At 42.3% G+C, this 20,374-nt stretch overlaps 1 protein-coding gene across 1 annotated transcript; it reads right to left on the bottom strand.

Moving 5' to 3' along the window:
- Positions 1 to 381: 381 nt before the first annotated feature.
- ACBD3 (acyl-CoA binding domain containing 3) lies at positions 382 to 19,750 on the bottom strand. The gene is made up of 8 exons (XM_083496110.1): positions 19,145 to 19,750; positions 10,210 to 10,351; positions 9,780 to 9,920; positions 8,113 to 8,271; positions 6,959 to 7,133; positions 5,403 to 5,592; positions 4,630 to 4,914; positions 382 to 2,687 (listed from the first exon to the last, which is right to left on the bottom strand). Exons 1-8 carry the CDS (start codon positions 19,476 to 19,478, stop codon positions 2,476 to 2,478), a joined length of 1,638 nt encoding a protein of 545 aa, XP_083352236.1. The 5' UTR covers positions 19,479 to 19,750; the 3' UTR covers positions 382 to 2,475.
- Between the last annotated feature and the right edge of the window lie 624 nt (positions 19,751 to 20,374).

Genomic DNA, 20,374 nt, shown 5'->3' with positions numbered 1-20,374 from the left:
TCAGGATGTGGCCACCGTGGCTCAGCTATTAAAAAAGAGAGTAAGTGGTGGCCCTCCGGATATTGCTATACTACAACTCCCATCATCCCTGATCACCAGTCATGCTGGCATGGGCTGCTAAGTGTAACTGCTGCACTGCCTCCCCCTCCCAGAAAAGGTTCCATATTCCATGAAGTAATCTGAATTATGGAAGCAGGAAAATATTCACAATTGTAATACACCATGCAAAGTTGATACTAGACACATGTCTGCAAACGATGAAACCACTAGTCCCCATCATCTCAGTAGAGGTCAAAATTTTGCTTCTGTAAACTCTCCGTGTTCCAAATCTTATTCTTCAAACTGTAGTGATGCTGGTAGTGCTAAGAAGAAGCCAAGCGATTCCATATAAGCAATTTTAATTCAGATTAAATATATTATTCCAAGGTATTTCGAAAGCGCACTTTTTCTGTACTAATCAACAGTCAGAGGCATTTTTCTGGAGTTTGGATACCCAAAGCTTGACAGTAAAAATTACTGCTTTTTACAAGAAAACATATACCGCTTCCCAACAGTTGTTAAATCATAATTTTGTATGGACAAAAAAGAAATCTAATGTGTTAAATGGAATTAGTGCCTTCCTCTATTATTATTTTTTAGAACCTTTAAATACAGCTTTAAAAAAGAAGCTACATCCTAACTCCATGTGTTTATGTACATGTGAGAATGAAACATGTTAGAGCAGAACTGATCCGAGTTGACTGGAGCAGCACTAACTAGACAAAAGCTTGTAAGGCAATGCTAAAATCAAATGAGCTGGAGCAACTTAGTGCTTTTTAGAGAACCACCTCCATAAGGTGAAATAAGGGGGGAGGGAACCTCAAATATAAATGTATGTACAAATATTCAAACATAAACCCCGCTGAATCCCAACAGACCCACTTCTAGTAGAATATATATGCTTGCAGCTAATCCATAGATATTTTGCTGCAAAACAAACTTTTTTTTGGGGGGGGAGGGGTTTGCATTCCTCATGCATCACACATTTACACAAGTCATTTCCGAAATACCTGAACTCCACCTTGTTTCTCAGAAACATGGTTCTATACAAAAGTTACGTTGCTGCAAAGGCCCAAACCCCCACCGACCTTAGTCACAGCTGAGCAAACACACAATTTTGCAGTTTCGCTCTAAACTCACTATGCAAATTAGAACAAAGCTACTTGTTTATCTGAAAGAACATCTTACATTTCTTTTCAACACGTAATTACCAACTAGGATTAAAGGGTGCTAGAATGAGTGCACAAATGCAACCTGAATAAAACTAAAATGAGTGTGTTCCTGGCAGTGATTTCCATAACATTAGTGCAACATTAATTCCTACAACAGTTCAGACATTCTTTAATTATGTAGATGCACAAAGTGCCAACTCGGGTTTACAAAGAAGGGCCCCAGACAAACTTGAAAAGCTGTGCAGGCAACTGGTTCTAATTTGAAGCCTACCCATATGATTGCAAGAGATAAGTACGGCAACAGAATGTCTTGTACACATACCTGACTTTTCACCAACTCAACAATAAATTGCACACAAAGGGAAAACCCCTTTATTTGAATGTGATATGTACAGGAACGCTTCTGGGGGATTATCCAAATGTCAAGGTACTTATGATCCAGCTCAGAAGTCAAAATCCTGCACATAACTTGGTCTCAGGATCTGCAGCAGATATTGGGGAAACAAAGTCTCGTGTAGTTGGCACCCTAAATTGTTACTTTTCTCCAAATTTTGCAATTAAAAAATAGTAATTCCCTGATGTGTACATACAGACTTGTTCTTTGCTTGCACGCGCATACATACCTTCTATGTCTCATCCAGCAGCATGATGTTTGGCCAGAGAGGTGCCAGATAACTTCTTGAATGAGAACACAAGACAAATCAGTTTCTAAACTGCATCCACTAAAGGTTTCAAGTTTAATGGTGTAAAAATCTGGACATTCAAATACAGCTTTAAGAAACTTGCTTGCTACAGTGCAGATTGCATCTGGCTCCCCTCCACACACACCCTCCACAAATAAGGCGGATACCCTCAAATGAACAACTAACAGTTTTTTTGTTTCAAACGGTCGGTGCTTACTAGGGCAGGTAACATCATACCGACTGCCCCCCATGAAACATTTCCTCCTTTGTGTGTGTGTTTAAGAGTTTGAGGGTTTTTAAAAAGTCCATCTATGACATTTTGCATGACCTTCTGTCTGAAAGCTCTGGCAAATAACCAGGTCACCAGAGAGGACCGGGGTGGGGTGGGGAGATCCTAACCTCACTAGCTGCATTAACACTGAGCTGCAGAAGAAAGCTCAACTCCCAGTTTCCAAGTTCACACACACGCCATACAGATATACATCAGACAGAGTAACAGAGTCAAAAAGTCCAGTATGCTTGACCGAAGTTCCAAACAACATGACGTCCTCTGCCCAGCCTCCAACACAACATAATGATATTTATCTAGTATAATAGACTCTGTAGTAAACTGTTTTTGACCTCCATAATGAATAGGAGTTGTCAAATTTAAGGAGATAGACCCCTCTTCCTGGGTACTGATGGCTGCCAGCATATACTTCTTCATGACAGTCCCGTCTGTACACAGGCACGATTTCATCTAGTTGAGGCTTGTTGGCATTCTTTTTGGCTTTTTCTTCACTACTAGCGTTTTCTGAGAAAAAGGATCAGAAACAAAGCATTAGTCACTAAATGCAGCAGGCCAAACAAACTCCGCAACCAATTCTTCATGGTCAGTGCGGATTAATCCGCAGGAAGCACAGCAAAGACACGAGCAACTTGTTTAATCTAACAAAAGCAAAACAGCCCATTTTCATCGGGGCTACAACTATCAAGAAAACAGTGATGACCAACTGTTCACAAGGAGGATTTTGAGCAAGATTACCAAGGCACAATGCTTAACACATCAACATTTTGATAGAAGCAACTGAGGTTAATCCCTTCTTTCCCCTCTTGGGAAACCTTATCCTGAACAAGCTGGGCTGCTGTACTGCAGGCTTCGCCAACATGCCCTGAGAATGGAGGTGTTAGTTTTGTTCCATCACTTAATAGCTTATTTTTCCCTTCCAAATCACGCATTTCTACCACTATCAGGGAGCAATAAAATTATGCTCTAAAGGTCATGGCTTTGCGTCTTCCTTTACTACTAAGAGGTACCATACCTTTGCATACATGGTGAACTTTCTGTAATAGTTGATGCTAAAGGGGAATTTTAAAAATTGCTTAGGTGACTTATCAGCAAACTCCCAGTTACTGATTCTAAGACCAACTTGATGTCAATAGGAACAGAGGTCCTCAATCACTTGGACAGAACTGGTCCACCCTACAGCTTGTAGATATACCGTATTTTTTGCTCTAAGACTCACTTTTTCCCTCCCAAAAAGTAAGGGGAAATGTGTGCGCATCTTATGGAGCGAATGCAGGCTGCGCAGCTATTCCAGAAGCCAGAACAGCAAGAGGGACTGCTGCTTTCACTGCACAGCAATCCCTCTTGCTGTTCTGGCTTCTGAGATTCAGAATTTTTTTCTTCTTGTTTTCCTCCTCCAAAAACTAGGTGCGTCTTGTGGTCTGGTGCGTCTTATAGAGCGAAAAATACGGTAAATCATAGCCTGTTATTCCCACTAGGAAATAGCTGAAAATGGGCTACTATTAATTTCAACACTTTATTTGTAACTAAACTGGGACATGAAGTACACAAGAGCTACTGTCAAAGATGGCAAGTCAGTCAGCCCAAGTGTCATGTTATATGGAAGCTGATAAGATCCTAGCATGAAGTTGGAGTGAGCAAAAAACAGGTGTACAGCTCCAACATCCACAGATGTTCTTTCCTCCCACACTACAAGGACCAATACTTCCTAGTCAAAGGTTTAGAATCTAAGCAATGTACGGAGGCAACAAAGCACAGCATCGCTCCATTGGATAATGGTCCCGCAATGCAATCTTCCCCAGTTACAAGGAAGAGATGCCAAACAGGCCCTTTGAGTGAGTAAAAGCTGAGGAAACAGAATATCTGCAAAGTCACACATAACCACAAAGGGTAAGGAAGAAAAGTTATTAGGCAATTACAAGACAGTAAAATCTGAAAGTGGGAATTGGAAGCAGATTAAGGGCCTACACACAAACCTGTATTCTTTGAGTTTAGAGCCAGGAGTGTCATGGCAACTTGAACAACTGAGCTCTAAGCACTGAGACTTCATGTTTGTCAGGGACATACATGAAAGTGTATTGAAATAACAACTTTCCAATTAATTTTAATTCTGCAGTGGTTTGGAAATTCCCTCCAAGTTGAGAAGTCTCCTGTTAAGGCTATATAGCAGGAGAACCACCACCATCCTGGAACCTTGCTGTCAATCAAGGCTGCATAAAAACACAGCGAAGGCCATTTAACTTACCTTAAATGGCTCCTACGAAAGATTTCTTTTCCTACACTAGCTAACCCGCCAACATTCCAGGGTTTTCCATCACTATGTCTCACTTGCCTGCACACACTGGACACCACCTTTCTAAATTCCAAGATGACAGAAAATGTAATGCAAAGCCTGCTACAGCTTCTTTCGTGACTCAAAACCCCTACGAGGTATATAAAATAAAGATACCTTCCTCCTCTTCCTCGTCCTCACTGGATTCACTAACATGTACGCTGACTGCTGTGTTAGGGGAGTCTGTCCATTCAAAATATACCCCAAAACCAATGTCATAATTGTCTGTAGCAAACTCCCAGAAGAGATAAGAGCCCTCTTCATGAGTTGGTACACGAACGGTCACGACTTCTCCTCTGCCAACCGTTATCACAGAGTCTGCATCCTGGCGGATCTTCTCTTTGAAGTCTGCAATCTGGGGTCGTGTCCACATGGATGGTGCTGCTATGACTGGAACAGATTCTAAAAAAAAAGGAGGGAGACCAAAAAATGCTCAGTTTTATAGTTCAGACAGAGAATTGTGTTGCAGCATCCTAGAAAACGCCTCCTGCAAATAAGGGGCAACACAGCAAGGCCTCCCTCCCAAAGATGCTCCTTGCAGATTACTCTGAAGCCGAGGAAAATCAGCCTCATCTGGCCACCATCTCATAGCCTTTCTCACTTGAAGGCTGGTTTAACCAAGTTTGCTTTTGTATATTTCACCCTATACCATATATGCTACCTTACAGCCCTGCAACAACGTGGACACAACAGGAAAGTGCAATACCCGAATTTTTCTTCCAATGCTCCTTAGTTAAGCAGTGGGAAACCCTGGTTCAGAGATGAGAGAATGTGTTTTGCATGCCCATACTAAGTTGGGGTCATTAGTTGCCAAAGGCAGAATGCTACAAAAGATTCAGCCAGAAACATGGAAGTAGTTTCTTTCAGAGTAGAAGAATCTTTACTCTTACCTTTTGGTCCATTCTCCAGTGCTTCTTCTAAAGCATCAGTTTCCGGGTCTTTTTCAGGGCTGTCTGTATGTGCACTAGCCTGTCCATTAACTGATGGGATTTCCCCTATGTTAGGTGGGCTTGCTTTTGATACAGAAGTAACTGAAGTCCCCGCTGTGGCTGCCGCTTCCTGCTGCTTTTGTAAAGCTGCCTGCAAATTAAAAGCCAAAGCAAAACATAAGGACAATGAAAGATGCAGAGCACATTTTGGAGAAGTTTGCAGAGTGGGAAATATGGAGGTGGAAGTTGCACGGAATCTACTACTGTGTTTTAACAGAACAAAATGAGACAGCCAGATTCCAGTAAGTCAGTTTGAAGGGGATGGGACACTGGCAGAGTTAAAACACTAGGCAGGAGCATGACTTGTCAGATCGTTTGAGGCATATGGGACTGAGAGATGAAGCATCAAACCCCCTGATGATAAGAGTAGCAGTGTTTATTGCTATGCAGAGTAGCAGAAGCTGGATTTCCACTTGAGAACTGAGCCTGAGTGTTAAGTTTAACACAGCATAACAGTGATCCACTCCAATCTCTGAATGCTTTTTTTTTAAAAAGCAATCTCTCCAGTAGTTGTTATGTCCAAGGTGTTATGTGTTTATTTGCCTGAATTGCTTCTGAACAATATATAGTTCAAGCTAGTCTTGGAAAGTGCCTATTTTACACTGAAGTCAACCAAACCTCATCTGGGATGCGGCTAACTTGTGGCGCATGGGCTGGATTGGGCCCCTCAAGTCACATGAAGTAGCCCTCAAAGTCCCATAGCAAGATTTCCTGATCTGATCAGGAGATAAATGCTATCTCTCTCTGCTCTTTAGAGAGCAATCACTAAAGAGCAGACAGGGTGTTCTATTTCCTGATGGGCGCATAAAATCTCTCTAAACAGCAGTCAGAGGGGTATTTTATTTCTGATCTCACTATGTTTTTCTAGGAGAGGGGTGGGCAGACTTCAGTCTTGCCAGATCTATTTTGCTTTTTACTAGAACCCCAAGATTTACTAATCAGAACCAGGTGTGAAATTTGAATTAAAGAAGAGGGTGCATCTCAGAATATTCTGAGTTCTGAACATTGTTTTCTGCAAAAGAACCAGTTCAACAGTACTTTCACACAAAACGTTATTTTGTGAGGGAAGTTACTTTGCTGTTTGCTACTGTTTAGCAGTTGGGAATCAATAACCCTTGCCAATCTACTGAAAATCACCCTAGAGATCCCTCGGAAAAGACCCCCACTCTAGTAACAAGATACCTGCTTTCAAGATTTCTAGAAAGGTCTGAGAAATAAGGTCAGCACAGACAAATCATTGTGTGTGTGTTAATAGATTCTTAACCTTCTTCAGAAAGAATGCAGAAACGCTGGATACATTTTCCAGAAAGAATTTTATAGACCCGATACACCATTAGAATTTGTATTTCCACCTTCACCATTAACTGCAATATAGACAAATGGTCTCACTGAAGTCTCCAAAGTCAGCTATACATCTATCATTTTATAAGCTGCACTGCCAAGATTGTGCAATATACCTGTTGCTGTGCAAGCTGGACCTGATAAAGTTGCTGCATGTACTGTTGATAGTGCTGTTCCTGAAGTTGCCGAATCAGGACCTGCTGCTGCTCGTAGTTGCCTGGGTACTGCTGGGCTGCATACTGTTGGAACTGAACAGCCGTCTGAGAGTTCAGTGCTGCCATGATCTGCTGTCTAGATAAGGGACAAAGTTACCCTGAAATGCAACTGTGAAGGCCTATTTGAGGAGTAAAATTTTCAAACATAACACACTGTTATTGCAATTTAACTATGAAACACTTGGCATTTATTTCAGGAAACACAATAGTTGAGTAAACATGACAAGGATGAGTGGAGTGCTAGGGGACACCAAATCATAAGGCAGAGCCTCGTTAGCTATGAAAGACTCCTTCCTACACAATGCAAATCCACAGATCAAATTTTCTAAACATGGCTGGTTTCTAAACAAGACAGATTCTAAGGGGACTTACTGCCAGAATGCGCCTTCTGTCTAACACTCACTTGGTGGTTCCAGCTTCTGTCAAAATGAAACTCCCTTGAGGTTCTGCATTACAGTCATTTCAGGGCCCACTTCTGGAATAGACAACTCAACCATGAGAAAGTGTATCATTCCATAAGTGGTCCTATCCATCATTTGGAAAGTTCTCTTGTAACCAGCCAGATAAGGAATTTCTACTTCATAAGTAATCCAACCTACAACTTTCATTACTTTTTCAGCGTGTGATTTTTCATATAATTATAGCCCTAATTAAATACTCATTTTTATAAGCAAATTGCCATGTAGGCAAGTAATATGCCCCTTTTAGGATTTAAGGGGCGGGAACAACTGGACTCATCACCAAGGAAATGCTTTGGCTATACTAGATGGGAACGTTAAGCTTCTGATATTCGGTTTAAACTACAAAGATATGGAGGCAGGGCAGATGTTTAAACCACTGGTGTAGGGTATATTGCACAGACAGCGGAATTTGATACAGGTTCAAATCCAATCAGCTGTAAAGCTTACTGTGTGGCCTTGGGCAAGTCACCACTTCCCCAGCAGTAGATTACTGTGAGAATAAAAGGGGATAACCCCATGTACAGAGGTTATTTTCAGCAAGATGGGATGGAAGGGTGATAAATGAACAAGGGATGAGTCCTGCTGACTCCTTACTTCTGCTGCTCCATTCGGAGCCTCTCTTCTTCTATCCGCCGCCTCTCTTCCTCTTCTCTTCTCAGCCTCTCCTCTTCTTCTCGTCTGCGTTTCTCTTCCTCCTTTTGCAAACGCTCTCGTTCTTCTTCTTCACGTTGCCTACGTTCTTCCTCTTCCCTCCTGTAACAGCCATGTTTACCAGACATTTGGACACCAGGCAATAGGAATCGCGAAGAGCTGCTGTTTTACCCTCCCATTTAATGCAGTTTTTTGCTTCTGTTTTATCTTCTAGGCAGAAATTTGAAAAAGTTAAGCCTTTTCTCATGCCACACCCCATGGCAGCCGTTTTGTGACTGGCACCCCCAAAATTCATTAATAATAATAATAATAATAATAATAATAATAATAATAATAATAATTAATACCCCGCCCATCTGGCTGGGCTTCCCCAGCCACTCTGGGCAGCTGCCAAAAAAAATATTAAAATACTGTGCTACATCAAACATTAAAAGCTTCCCTAAACAGGGCTGCCTTCAGTTATCTTCTAAAAGTCTGGTATTTGTTGTTCTCTTTGACATCTCTTTGACATTAAGTGTTGGTGACCCCTGTTCTAAACTCTTATAGAAAGGAACCGTTTCCACGCAATATGAAATATTGTGAAGGATGGCACCAGCATGTAAGCAAAGGAACATGACTGACAGGAGGTACAGTGTAAGGCACAAAGTTCAACTTTTCAACAAGTATCCAAATCATATACTGATATCTTCCTAGAATTTCAGTTAAACAGATGAGGCTCCTAATCTAAACCACATGTAAACGTTAGATAAGATTCACCCATAATGGTAGAAAAAGTAAAATATCCGGGTATCATGTAAAAACTTTTACCCTGCATTTTCCTGTAAAACTATTATTTTCAAGACAAGAAACTATCTGCCTTCAAAGCTAGGAAAAACTGCACTACAATTCACAGCTCCATAAAAAGATTGTTAAAAATCAATTGAAAACAGTTGAAGAACTGTATCAGAGATGGGGAATCTCCAGTCCACAGGCCAAATTATTTTTAACAAACTTATTTAACGCAGTTCCCAATTGGGTCCACAAGGCTGTCTTCCCCAAAACATGCCCACCACCCCATACCTGAAGTCATACATGACATCAGATGTGGAGCAAGTAGAGATGTGGTTGTAGTGAAACAACGGGGAGCCTTAAAGTGCACTGATTGTTCTTTGGCAAGGGAGGCTTGCCATCAGTGCCAATCAGCTGATCGCCAGTTATAGCAAGCGCCATGGGATCAGCTGCATGACAGAGTTCACAACTGCACTACAGAGTTTCATAGCAGAGTTGATCCCTGTCCAAACTGGGCTTGCTGTCAGCACTGACCGCAGGCCCAACTGGGCTTGGTACTAACAGAAAGTCCAGAGCAAGGGTTGCTGTAAGCACAAATATTCCTTTGTTTTACCAGTATGAATTCAAGCTGGTGATATAAAGGATGTCGCTCTGCAGACATGGCTGGAGCTATACCCACAATGGATAAATGTAACTCTGGGTCACCTCACACCACTATGATGTTCAGTGATTGACAAGAATGGCCTACAGGGATCCAACAAAGTGACTGTTAGATATGAGAGCTGGAACACAAACACACTTTATGAATTCCCACCCAATTTCAGAGAGGCACAAGAGCTTACCTTTTCTTTTCCTGTTCTTCTTTCTCTATTTTATGGGAGGTAACATATGTTGAGAAGAGATGGCAGCACCTATTTAGGAGCTTTACAAACTCTATCATGGAGTCTTGCTTTGCCATGTTTCCAAGGGCAGCCCATTCTTTCCTGCAGGTAGGAAGGCAAGTAACATTGCATTTTGTCTGGCAAACAGCATGTATAAACACAGAATGAAAGCACTGATTTATCAAATTGGGAGATAATACGGGAACTATGCTTGGCTTCTGAAATCCTGCACTATGTGAACTGAATAGCAATCTCTCCTTAGTTTAGCCAAAGGGAAGAGAAATTTGACATACAAGCTATATCTGCAGAGAGGATTGGAAAAAAGATTCCAGTCAAGTAAGCCAAAATTTCTATTCTACAGATAGATCCATAAAATCCAATAGCTTTTTACCTTCTGTCATTCCCCAGGACATCAAAGAATCCAACTTCAGGACATGTGTCTGGATTGTAAGGCCCCAGAAGAACCTGCTTATGCAGCGCCACAAGTCTGAGTTTTTCTTCGTATGTTGGATGAAAAGCTTTGCCATCTTTTTCTGAAGATAAATGATAATATTACTTTAAAGACAAATATGGCCAAAGTCTGTGTACCAGACCCTTGATCATCTTGGTCACCCTCCTCTGCACAAGTTCCAGCTTGTCAATATTCTTCTTAAATTGTGGTGCCCAGAACTGGACACAGTATTCCAGGAGTGGTCTGACCAAGGCAGAATACATCAGGACTATTTCTTCCCTGGATTGGGACACTAAATTCTGTTAATGCAGCCTAGAATGGCATTATTATTATTATCTGCTGCATCACACTATTGACTCATGTTAAGCTTATGGCCTACTAAGACCCATAGATCCTTTTCACATATAATACTGGGTCAGTGCTATTTTTTCTAGAAAGAGAGGCGCCAGAACTCATCATGAACACCTTCCTTGTTCTCTTAGAATGGCAATGGTGCCAACCTGAGAGGTGCCAGAACTGAGTTCTGGTGAGTTCCAGATGAAAAAAGCCCTGCTACTGACAATCCAGGTTTCCCCCATCTTATATTTGTGCAGCTGGTTCTTTCTGCCTAAGTATAGAATCTTACATTTGTCCCTACTGAAATTCATTCTGTTAGGTTTGGCCCAGGTCTACAATCTGTTAAGGCCATCTTGAATCCCAATTCTGGCATTGGCTACCCCTCCCAGTTTAGTGTTATCTGCAAATTTGATGAGCGTCCCCTTGATACTTTCATCCATGTAGTTTATAAAGACATTTAACAACAATGGGCCTAGGACAGAAACCTGTGAGGGAATAAATCAACTCATTGGGATCTACCTCAAGTAAATATGCAGAAAATGTGACTGAAATTCCTACCCTGACACACTTGCTAGTTAACCTCACTGAGCTTTGTGGGAAGCCTTCGAAAGGAGTTGCCAAAAGCCTCAGTACACATAATAGTAGCCGGTATCTTATGCTGTCTGTGCTGAACAGAAGTACTGCTTCACAATGACAAAAGAGAGTCATCATGGCGTAATAAAGCAGAACAGGGGGATCCTGGGTTCAAATTCCCAATCAGTCATGAAGCTCACAGGGTGACTCTTAGCCTATCCTACCTCACAGGATTGTTGCAATGATAAAAAATGGGGGGTGGTTATGTATGCCATCTTGAGCTTCTTGGAAGGATGGTATAAAAACATGACAAAAATAGAAAGAGAAGATTGACATTGTATAGACAGGGCCATAAAGAATGAGCTCTTGTCTTCTATAAAGGTTCTCTATATCACATTTTTGTTCTCTATAGAGGTACCTGTCTGCTGCTTTATGGTTTCCATTACTTAAACCCTGATTTTGACTATTGGCTAGACTTGAAGCTTGCCCAGAAGTTAATTCTTCATGTTATTTTATATTACACATTCCAGAATATGATATAGATAGTAAAATTACCAAAATGTTAGTGGAGCAAACAAGTGGTTTTTACTTTCAATTATTAAAAAGCAGCTTAATGAATTATTCACAAAAATGGCTGCTAATTCAGTTGCAGAGAGTCAGAGACGGGCAGACCTGAAAGGGCTTCATTAAAAGCTGCACAGCAAATAAATAATAAATAAATAACAACCCATTCTGCAACTTTAACCTCGCTCTTCTGTACCAGGACCAAAAGAAATGCCACCCGTTAAGTTCTTAAGTGTCCCAGAATTATAAATTCAGCCTCAAAAGATTGACCCCCCCCCCGCAAGTGTACACCAAATGAAACTGTTTACACTCCACTAGAAAAGAAAGAGCATGCTATAATTCAGTTTCAGTTCTATTTTAAACTCTAATCTGGGCTCAACTTTGAAACAGCAGTCAATCTCGCCCAGCTGTAAGAAAAACAAACTTTGGTTTTTGATGAACGTTAAAACCAATGCTAGCACGTTTAATGAGCCCCCAAAGTATATGCAGAAGCAAACACTGGTAAAAATGGACCAAGACTACAAAACATGGATCAATAACACAAACAACTGGCTTCCTATAGCTACCAGTTGGTCTCCTATAGCTCCCATCTGAAATGTATCAATGATAACCTAAATGAAACAGATATAATTCAAGGCCGGTGACAGATGCATGTCCTTCCTCAAGTGAGCCTCAAACTCACCACCACCAAAGGACAACTTTACAGACAGCCCTAGAGAGGCGGTCCTCCCAGCTAACCCAGATGCTAACTCTGTACCTTACCCACTCAAGCAGCATTCTTACAAGACCTAATAACATTGCAGATTCATTCACCACGCTCCAACTGCATCCTCCTGCACTGAGCAGGTCCCTTCCAGCAACAGGAGTATGCATCACAATATTATTAGTAGTGATAACACTAGCAATAATACAAGCAATAATGCTGTTCTTATCTTTTATAAATTATGCTCTACATGGAAGTGTCACTGATAAACAGTGGAACCCAATGCATTGTATGATCTATTGCCCCTTAGTACAGTGGAACCTCGACTGACATCCGCCTCTTCTTGTGGATGTTCCAAGTTGCGACCGTGGCAAACCCAGACGTAAACACCGGGTTTGCCGTGATTCGTGCATGTGGCTTCTGCCATCTGCGCATGCGCACAAGCGGCTGCCACCATCTATGCATGCACAGAAGCGCGCTGCCGCCGAATGCGCATGTGCACAACAGCGCCTCTACTAGCATCCAGTTTTGCCCAGCAGATGGGCCTCCGGAACAGATGATCATAAGCAGAGGTTGTACTGTATTTACAGACTCCCTCTCTGTTCCCAAGAGATACTACATTTTTTACCTTTATCAAAGGGTCACACAAACACATATAGGTATTTGGCAATACTTTCATGTATTAAAACTTTTTAAAGAACTGTTCCTCAAGCTCCTCTAAGAATTGTTTGGGTATATAAGGAGAGGAAAAGCAAGTGCCTTGCTCATCATGGGCAGAAGTGCACATAACTGTCAGAAACAGGCACAAATCTACTCGGGTAGTGCTGGTCATACTTTTAGTGACTTGTTTCTAGAAAACAGCTTGAAGAATTACAAGAACTTGAAAAGAATGAAAGCACACATTGAAGGCAAGGGCAGCTCTACAACACAGCCACCCATCCCTGGAAAACAGCAACTGTTTTTACCATCTTAGATGGGGACCTGCTAAAATGCATTAATAGCTGCAGATGATGTGGCTTAATTAAGGCAGACTTTTCTGGGACATATGCCTGAACAGTGTTTGCTGTCACCCAGATGGTAATTTCCTTGTGGCAAGACGCACAAGCCCATTAACGATACCAAAAAAATAAATAACTAAATGCAAATGCCACATTACAGATTCAGCGTAAGAATCAAGATTAAAAGTGTGCCTGTACAGAAGTTCGTTTTCTGTCATATGGTGTCAAGCTTCCAACCGGGGACTTCTCTGTAATGACCAAGTTAGGCGTAGATCAGATTCCAGTGCTCAATGGAAAAAAGAGCATCTGCTCAAGGATGCTGTGGAAAATGCAAGAAAGAACTAAGCAAGTGATTCTGGGGTGAGGGCTTGGTAAAATTACAGAATCCACAGTAAGGCAATACGTTAATTCGGCCAATCAAAATGTCAATAAATCGTGAGCAAGCTTCTAAGTACTCCAGAACCCTTGATAAGGCTAGATGTAAAAGAAAAGCAAGAGATGAGAGAAAGAAAAGCCATTTCCTCCTGCATTGGTCTCAGGTTGGAAACAAGCTGTCAAGGTTCACAATGCAACTGCAAGCAGAGTTTCAGAAATTTCTCAAGCCATGATGGCTTTAAAGGGCTTAGGAAGGATCTATAAAATATGGTAGCTACTTACAAGTTTGCAGCCATTTATTTCAATCAGGCAAATTAAAACACAGGACTGTAGGAATGTTCACTACTCTGAAGAAACTCCCCAAACTATCCTTTTGTCTTAGGTCATATTTGAAAATAACTGTTAACTGCAGGATGACTACCAACATGAGATCCTGAATAACCTTGTCATACAAAGCTTGTACTGAACAGTAAATTAGGATTTGGATGGCAATAAAGAGGCTTCACTCTCTTTGGCCTGCATCATGTCCTCTATTGAATTCTTTGCTTAAACAAAATTTGGATTAACTCACTAAAGTTTTATTTTTCGAAGAATAAATATCATCAGAACCAACACAACTGAAAGTTGCAGTGTAAACAAGCTCTACAAAGAATGTGAGGTTCAGGTTCTTTTTCACCAGAAAGATGCTTGAGAGGAGGAAACAAGAGTCAGAATCAATTAAGAAAGGAAGACCTTCACTGAGAACAGATAAAGGTAATCTGATGAGAGAGAATGAAAAGTTCAAGGGCTTGTATCAAACAAAGTGTACTTTCTAAATGGCAACCTTCTGTGCCCCTTAGGAGAAGAGGCTTCTAGATTACAACCTACTGTATATTATTTGAATTCATTAACACACATGAATCTCCTAAATGCTCCTGTCTCCAAAAGTTCAGCATTTTAATGCAAAGATACCTCATGTGTTTCTGGAGACATTACACTGCACTGGGTTTTTGCAGGGGACAGACGGGGGAATCAAATTTGAAAATATCCTCATGTCCTACAACTGACTCTGATCTCATCTAGAATATGTATTTTATTTAGAAAGAAAATACAGTATGCTTATTTTATATAAATTTTGAGTAATTTTTCAAATAGTCAAAACTACGTAGTAGAAATGAAATATCTGATAGCATGTCTTTTAAAAAAATCTGAATTACCGTACATGTAAAGCTTTCTTTAGAAATTTGCTTTCATTAGAACGCTTGTAAATATTTTAAGGCACAATTCCTCAAATAATGCTGTTACATTTAAAAATAATAAACTAAGGGACTGAGATATGTTAACATACTGGTTTTAGGATGCCCAAAGCATTGTACATGGCCCATGTTTCATTGGTATAATCCGCTTCAAAAGGTTACAAGTTTGAAACTGCCCAATTTCGCTGGTACTGAGTCCATTCACTGTTATTAACATTATGAAGCAATCCATATTTATAGAGGAAAAGCAGCCAGTGGAAAAATTTCTGCCCTACATTTCATTTCACTCCCATTCAGGTCTTCCCCAAAAACTGAGGATGCCAAAACTAAACTGAAATCTCAGAGTCAGGCCTCTCACTCACATGTTTACAGAAACACCAGCTTTAACTTGGCTGTTAAAAATCAGCCCCATCTAAGAATGGCCCATCAGTGCCATTCCACATACAGTGGTGCCTCAGGTTAAGTACTTAATTCGTTCCGGAGGTCAGTTCTTAACATGAAACTGTTCTTAACCTGAAGCACCACTTTAGCTAATGGGGCCTCCTGCTGCCGTCGCGCTGCTGGAGCACAATTTCTGTTCTCATCCTGAAGCAAAGTTCTTAACCTGAGGTAATATTTCTGGGTTAGTGGAGTCTGTAACCTGAAGCGTATGTAACCCGAGGTACCAGTGTATTCTATTGTGTTCACTGAACAGTGACCATGCCTCATCTATTCAAGCTTGCTTACGCTGTAGCTGGTTTGTGTATTAAGGCCTTGTGCTGATTTATCCAACTTGTCCAGATCGAGGTTTACTTTGCTGTCTCCACAAAGTATACAGTGTGTTCTCAAAATGTTGGGAGCTCTTTATACCTAGTTCAATATTTTTAGGAACTAGGTCAGACGAAATTAGAAAACGCCCCAAGACAATTCTAGGAGAATGATGGCAGCAGCCTCCCCCCACCTACCTCCTTTCCTTGCCCTAGTACCAGAGATTTTCTAAGTCGGACGCTCCAGCCAGCATGGCCAAAGATCACAAAGAATGGGAACTGTAATCCTGAAGAACTGGAGGACACCACATTTGGCTACCCCCGGCTCAAAGTGGAAACGGCACAGTGCCTAAACTTGGGACTTCACTGCTGAGTCATGGAAAACTACCCTGGCTACAAACTGTAAATCCAATTTTGACTCTGTATGAAAATAGAATGACAAGTGTCTATTTAGTACACAAAACTATCTAAGAGAAGATAAGGAATGTTTTATACATACACTGCATTGTGTTGATAATATGTTATCAAGGAAGTTAAACTAATGCATTTCCAAACTCCCAATGATCACACATACACTGTTGGTTAAAGCATTGATAAGGAACAAACAAGGTACAATATCAGAGGACTGTGTCTTTTTCAAATACAGCGGTACCTCTAGTTACAAACTTAATTTGTTCGGGAGGTCTGTTCTTAACCTGAAACTGTGCTTTCACCGCTGACACACCATTTCCATTCTCATCCTGGGGCAAAGTTCTCAACTCGAGGTAACTCTTCCAGGTTAGCAGAGTTTGTAACCTGAAGCGTTTGTAACCTTAGGCGTTTGTAACTCAAGGTACCACTGTAACTTTATTCACACCAGAGAAGTATTCATATTAATTTCTGTAAAAGCAACACAGGATACTAAATTAATTTAGTAAAGTATGAAGTTTCAAATGCAATAACCTATTTGATTAAATGCAATAGCATTTCTTATAAGATCCCACCCTGCTAATATTGATAGTAGGGTAGGATCTTATATTGTTTGAATTATAGTATTAATTAATTCATGACAAATGATCTGAAATGACAGCTCAGGCCATGCTGCTTCTGAACAATACATACTAATGCATCCAAAACTCTCATCATGGAGAGTGAGGCAGCTGACTATTGCTGTGCAAATGGTTAGGGCAAGCAAAACTATTTTTTTGAGTTCAGCAAGTCACAGTTGTGGAAAGATCATGAACATTTATACAAAAGACAATATCCCAAATGTGACCATCTGTGGAATATTGACATATTAAATAAATGCATTTTAAAACCATATTTTTAAAGAAATAGCATATTTTCTGTCCAGGGCTAGATCACGGTGGCAATCCTATATCCATTCTTTGGTAATTTGCTTTTCAAGTGAAAAGGCACAGGATTGTGCTGCCTCACAGAAGAACACTATCTAGAAAGAAGATAAAAAGGGCAATTCATATTTCTTGAGTGTACTCATGACTGTCTTAACCTGGGATGCCTAACATTTTTTGGCCCACCTTTGGCCAACCTTCTAGAAGCCACATGCCAGTGGGTGTGGCCACTCCACATTCTTGCACACATATATTCATATGCATGCATACACAAACATGCACACCCCTTTCCACTCACCCACCCCACCACCAATAGTTCTTTTTTCTTTTTGAAGTTCTCTCTGAAGGATATTGCAAACTGGCATCTTTTTAAAAAAAGATTTTGCAGATCACTTGATAACAAGATGTTGACTCCCCATTCCTTTAGAAAGAGTCTTTCTTGGGTTTCATTTAGATATTACAAGTGCATTCTATTAATCAAATCTCCTGGGAAAACAACTATTAATGTGAAAGCCACAAAATCTATTTCCAAGAGAACATCCAGGAACAGCAATATAGCAGAAAAGACTGCTGTGCTTGCAAATGTAATATGAGTTGCAGAAATGAGTCCACAACAGTAATTTGTTGTTAGGTATGCTGTACTTGTGGTTTTGATGCTTCATTTTTGATTCTGTGAGCTGCTTTGGGTCCATTTTTTATGTAAAAGGAGAAGGGAAGAGAAGTTATTAAAATTAAAATAAAACAAAGCAGGGCCTAGAGAAGGGTTTTTTTATTTTAGGTTCTTTTATCCAGCCATCAGATGGGCAAACTCAGTCTGAAAAAGGCAACTCACCTTGCCTTTATTTTCCTCATGATCAGCTCATCCACACTGTGGGAGAAGTGGAGAGCAGTAACACTTCAGCAGAGTAACACTCTTTTGCTTTTCATGCAAAATAGGAGGCTCATGAGTACAAGAAATTTGTTTTTTAAAAACTTAAGCTGCCACTGACAAAATGATATTTCTCCCCATGGCAAGTTAGTTTAATTGAGGGCAGAATCCGAACAAGCATGATGTAAGTAAGCAGTGCTTTTAAGAGCATCATAGCACCTTATATTTTCTTGATTAGCACAAAGATGCTTCCATTTCACACAAAAATCTTAAGTGCTTTAACACTAAGTAGTCCAAATCACTGCCATTAGTGCCTCGAATAAAAGCTTAATTGAGCAAACAAAATCAGTAAGTAAGCGATCCCTTCTGTCATTGAAACATGTGCTTATCTAACTCATCCTCATATTTATATTACCCACTGCACTTCTCATGGTTTCCTTCAACTTTACTTAAGGGCATACTTTGTCATAAAACATCCTGGGGAGACTGAGTTGTTGACCAGGACCACACAGAACCAGTTTCACCTTTGATGACGTTTTCAGGCAAACAGCCATCAAGCTCTATGAATGAATGAATGTTATGAGGCCCTAAGCTACCATCTTTCTTTAAGAATAGACTACGTCTCCTAAAACAGTTCATATTCCACATACCACTCAATATACCAGAGCCTAATTTCCAAAGGCTACTCCTTCACAGAATAAACACGGTTTGCAACCACAGCTCACATCATATTAACAGCCCCATAGATATAGATAGATGTGTGTGTGTGTGTTTTAAATATCCCACCAACTCATTCTACAGAAAGCAACTCCCCTTTTACTGCAAAGTAAGACGCTGTCATTTCTTCACAGCAACCCTTTGAAGCAGGCCTTCTCCTCACCTCAAATTTGCACAAGGCACAGAGAAACGAGGCGAGCCTGCAAACCAGGGCTCGAGGTTGCAAAGAAAGATTAAAAAAAAAAGACTTTGGAAATGGACTCTGTCAGGCTTCGGGGACCGGGGTGGTGAGGGAGGAGGGAGGAGAGAGAAATCTCCCAAGCCTCCTTCCCCCCACCCACCCGCTCCTTGAAGGATGGCCGGGAACGGGGGTCGGGATCGGGGGGGATCGCAGACTTCCAGCTCCCTTCCCGCCTCCTGCGCGGTCACCTTTGAAGAAGCGCAGCGCCAGGCCGTACAGCTCTTCCAGGCCGAAGCCCCAGCGCCGCTCCAGGCTCAGCACCCCGCCCTCGTCGTCGCCATCGCCGCCGCCGCCAACCTCCCCGTCGCTGTCCCCGCCGCCGGCCTCGTCCTCCTCCTGCTGCTGCCCCGGCTGGGCTCCGGCTGCCCCCGCCCGGCCTCCTCCTCCTCCGCGGCCCCCCGGGGCGAGCTGCGGCCTGGCCTCCGCCTGGCCCGGCCGGGCGTCCTCCGAATCCGGGCTCAGGGTCAGGCCGTCAATGGAGACCTCCAGCCGCTCGGAACTCAGCGCCGCCGCGGCCGCCATCGCCTGCCTCGCCCCCCGCTGCTCCGCAGGGCGGCCACGTCTCGACTTCCTGCTGCCGCCCGGCGACCCGGATCTTCCGGCACCCGAAAGGGCCTGGCGGGGCGGAGGCAGGGGAGGAGCAGGAGTCGCGGCTGCGGGAGCCGAGGCTTCCGGCGGGCCTCGGAAAAAGACGGGGGAGAAGGCCTCGGCCTCCCCAAGGGACCTGCTCCAGAGGCTGCTGCGCCAGAGGCCTTAGCGAGGCGCGGGCTCCGCTGAGCGCGGCGAGGCTTGCTTGCGAGTAAGCACGCGCAGGGCTGCCCTCTTCATTTCCGGGAGGCGGCGGCGTCTCTGTGACGTCCGGCAGCCGCGTGAGAAGCAGGCATTCAACAGGTGCTGCTGCCCTCGCCCTCGCCGGCTCTGCAGAAAGGGGAAGCAGCACCTGTTGGTTTGCTCCACAAAAGCACCGGGAAAGGGAGATCGGCAGCAGGGCGCCTGTTTTGCATGCAAAATGTCTCTGGTGCATAGCTGTCAACTTTTCCCTTTTCTTGCTTGGAACCCTATTCGGAATAAGGGAATTTCCCTTAAAAAAAGGGAAAACGTTGACAGCTATGCTCTGGTGCAACACGCACACACGCATATTCAGGTAGGGCTGGAACTGGGAGAGATTCCCGCCCGAAGCCCTGGGGAGCCTCTGGCGGCAAAGCTGAGGTAGAGGGGCGAGTGAAATTGACTCCAGTGTAAGGCAGCTTCCTTTGAGGAGGGGGCAACATCTTAACACTGGATTTGCTTCAGAAAAAATCTTGCAAGAGCTGGATGCTCCCAGGGATGGGGAGATCCTGTGGCCCTCCAGATGTTGCATTCCTTCTATATGTCAGCTCCCATCAATCCCAGTAAACAGGGCCAATAGTAATGCATGA

Source organism: Podarcis liolepis (genome assembly GCF_965112155.1).
Source record: "Podarcis liolepis genome assembly, chromosome: 3".
Taxonomy (NCBI): Eukaryota; Metazoa; Chordata; class Lepidosauria; order Squamata; family Lacertidae; genus Podarcis; species Podarcis liolepis.
This window is presented reverse-complemented; position numbering and strand designations above follow the sequence as displayed.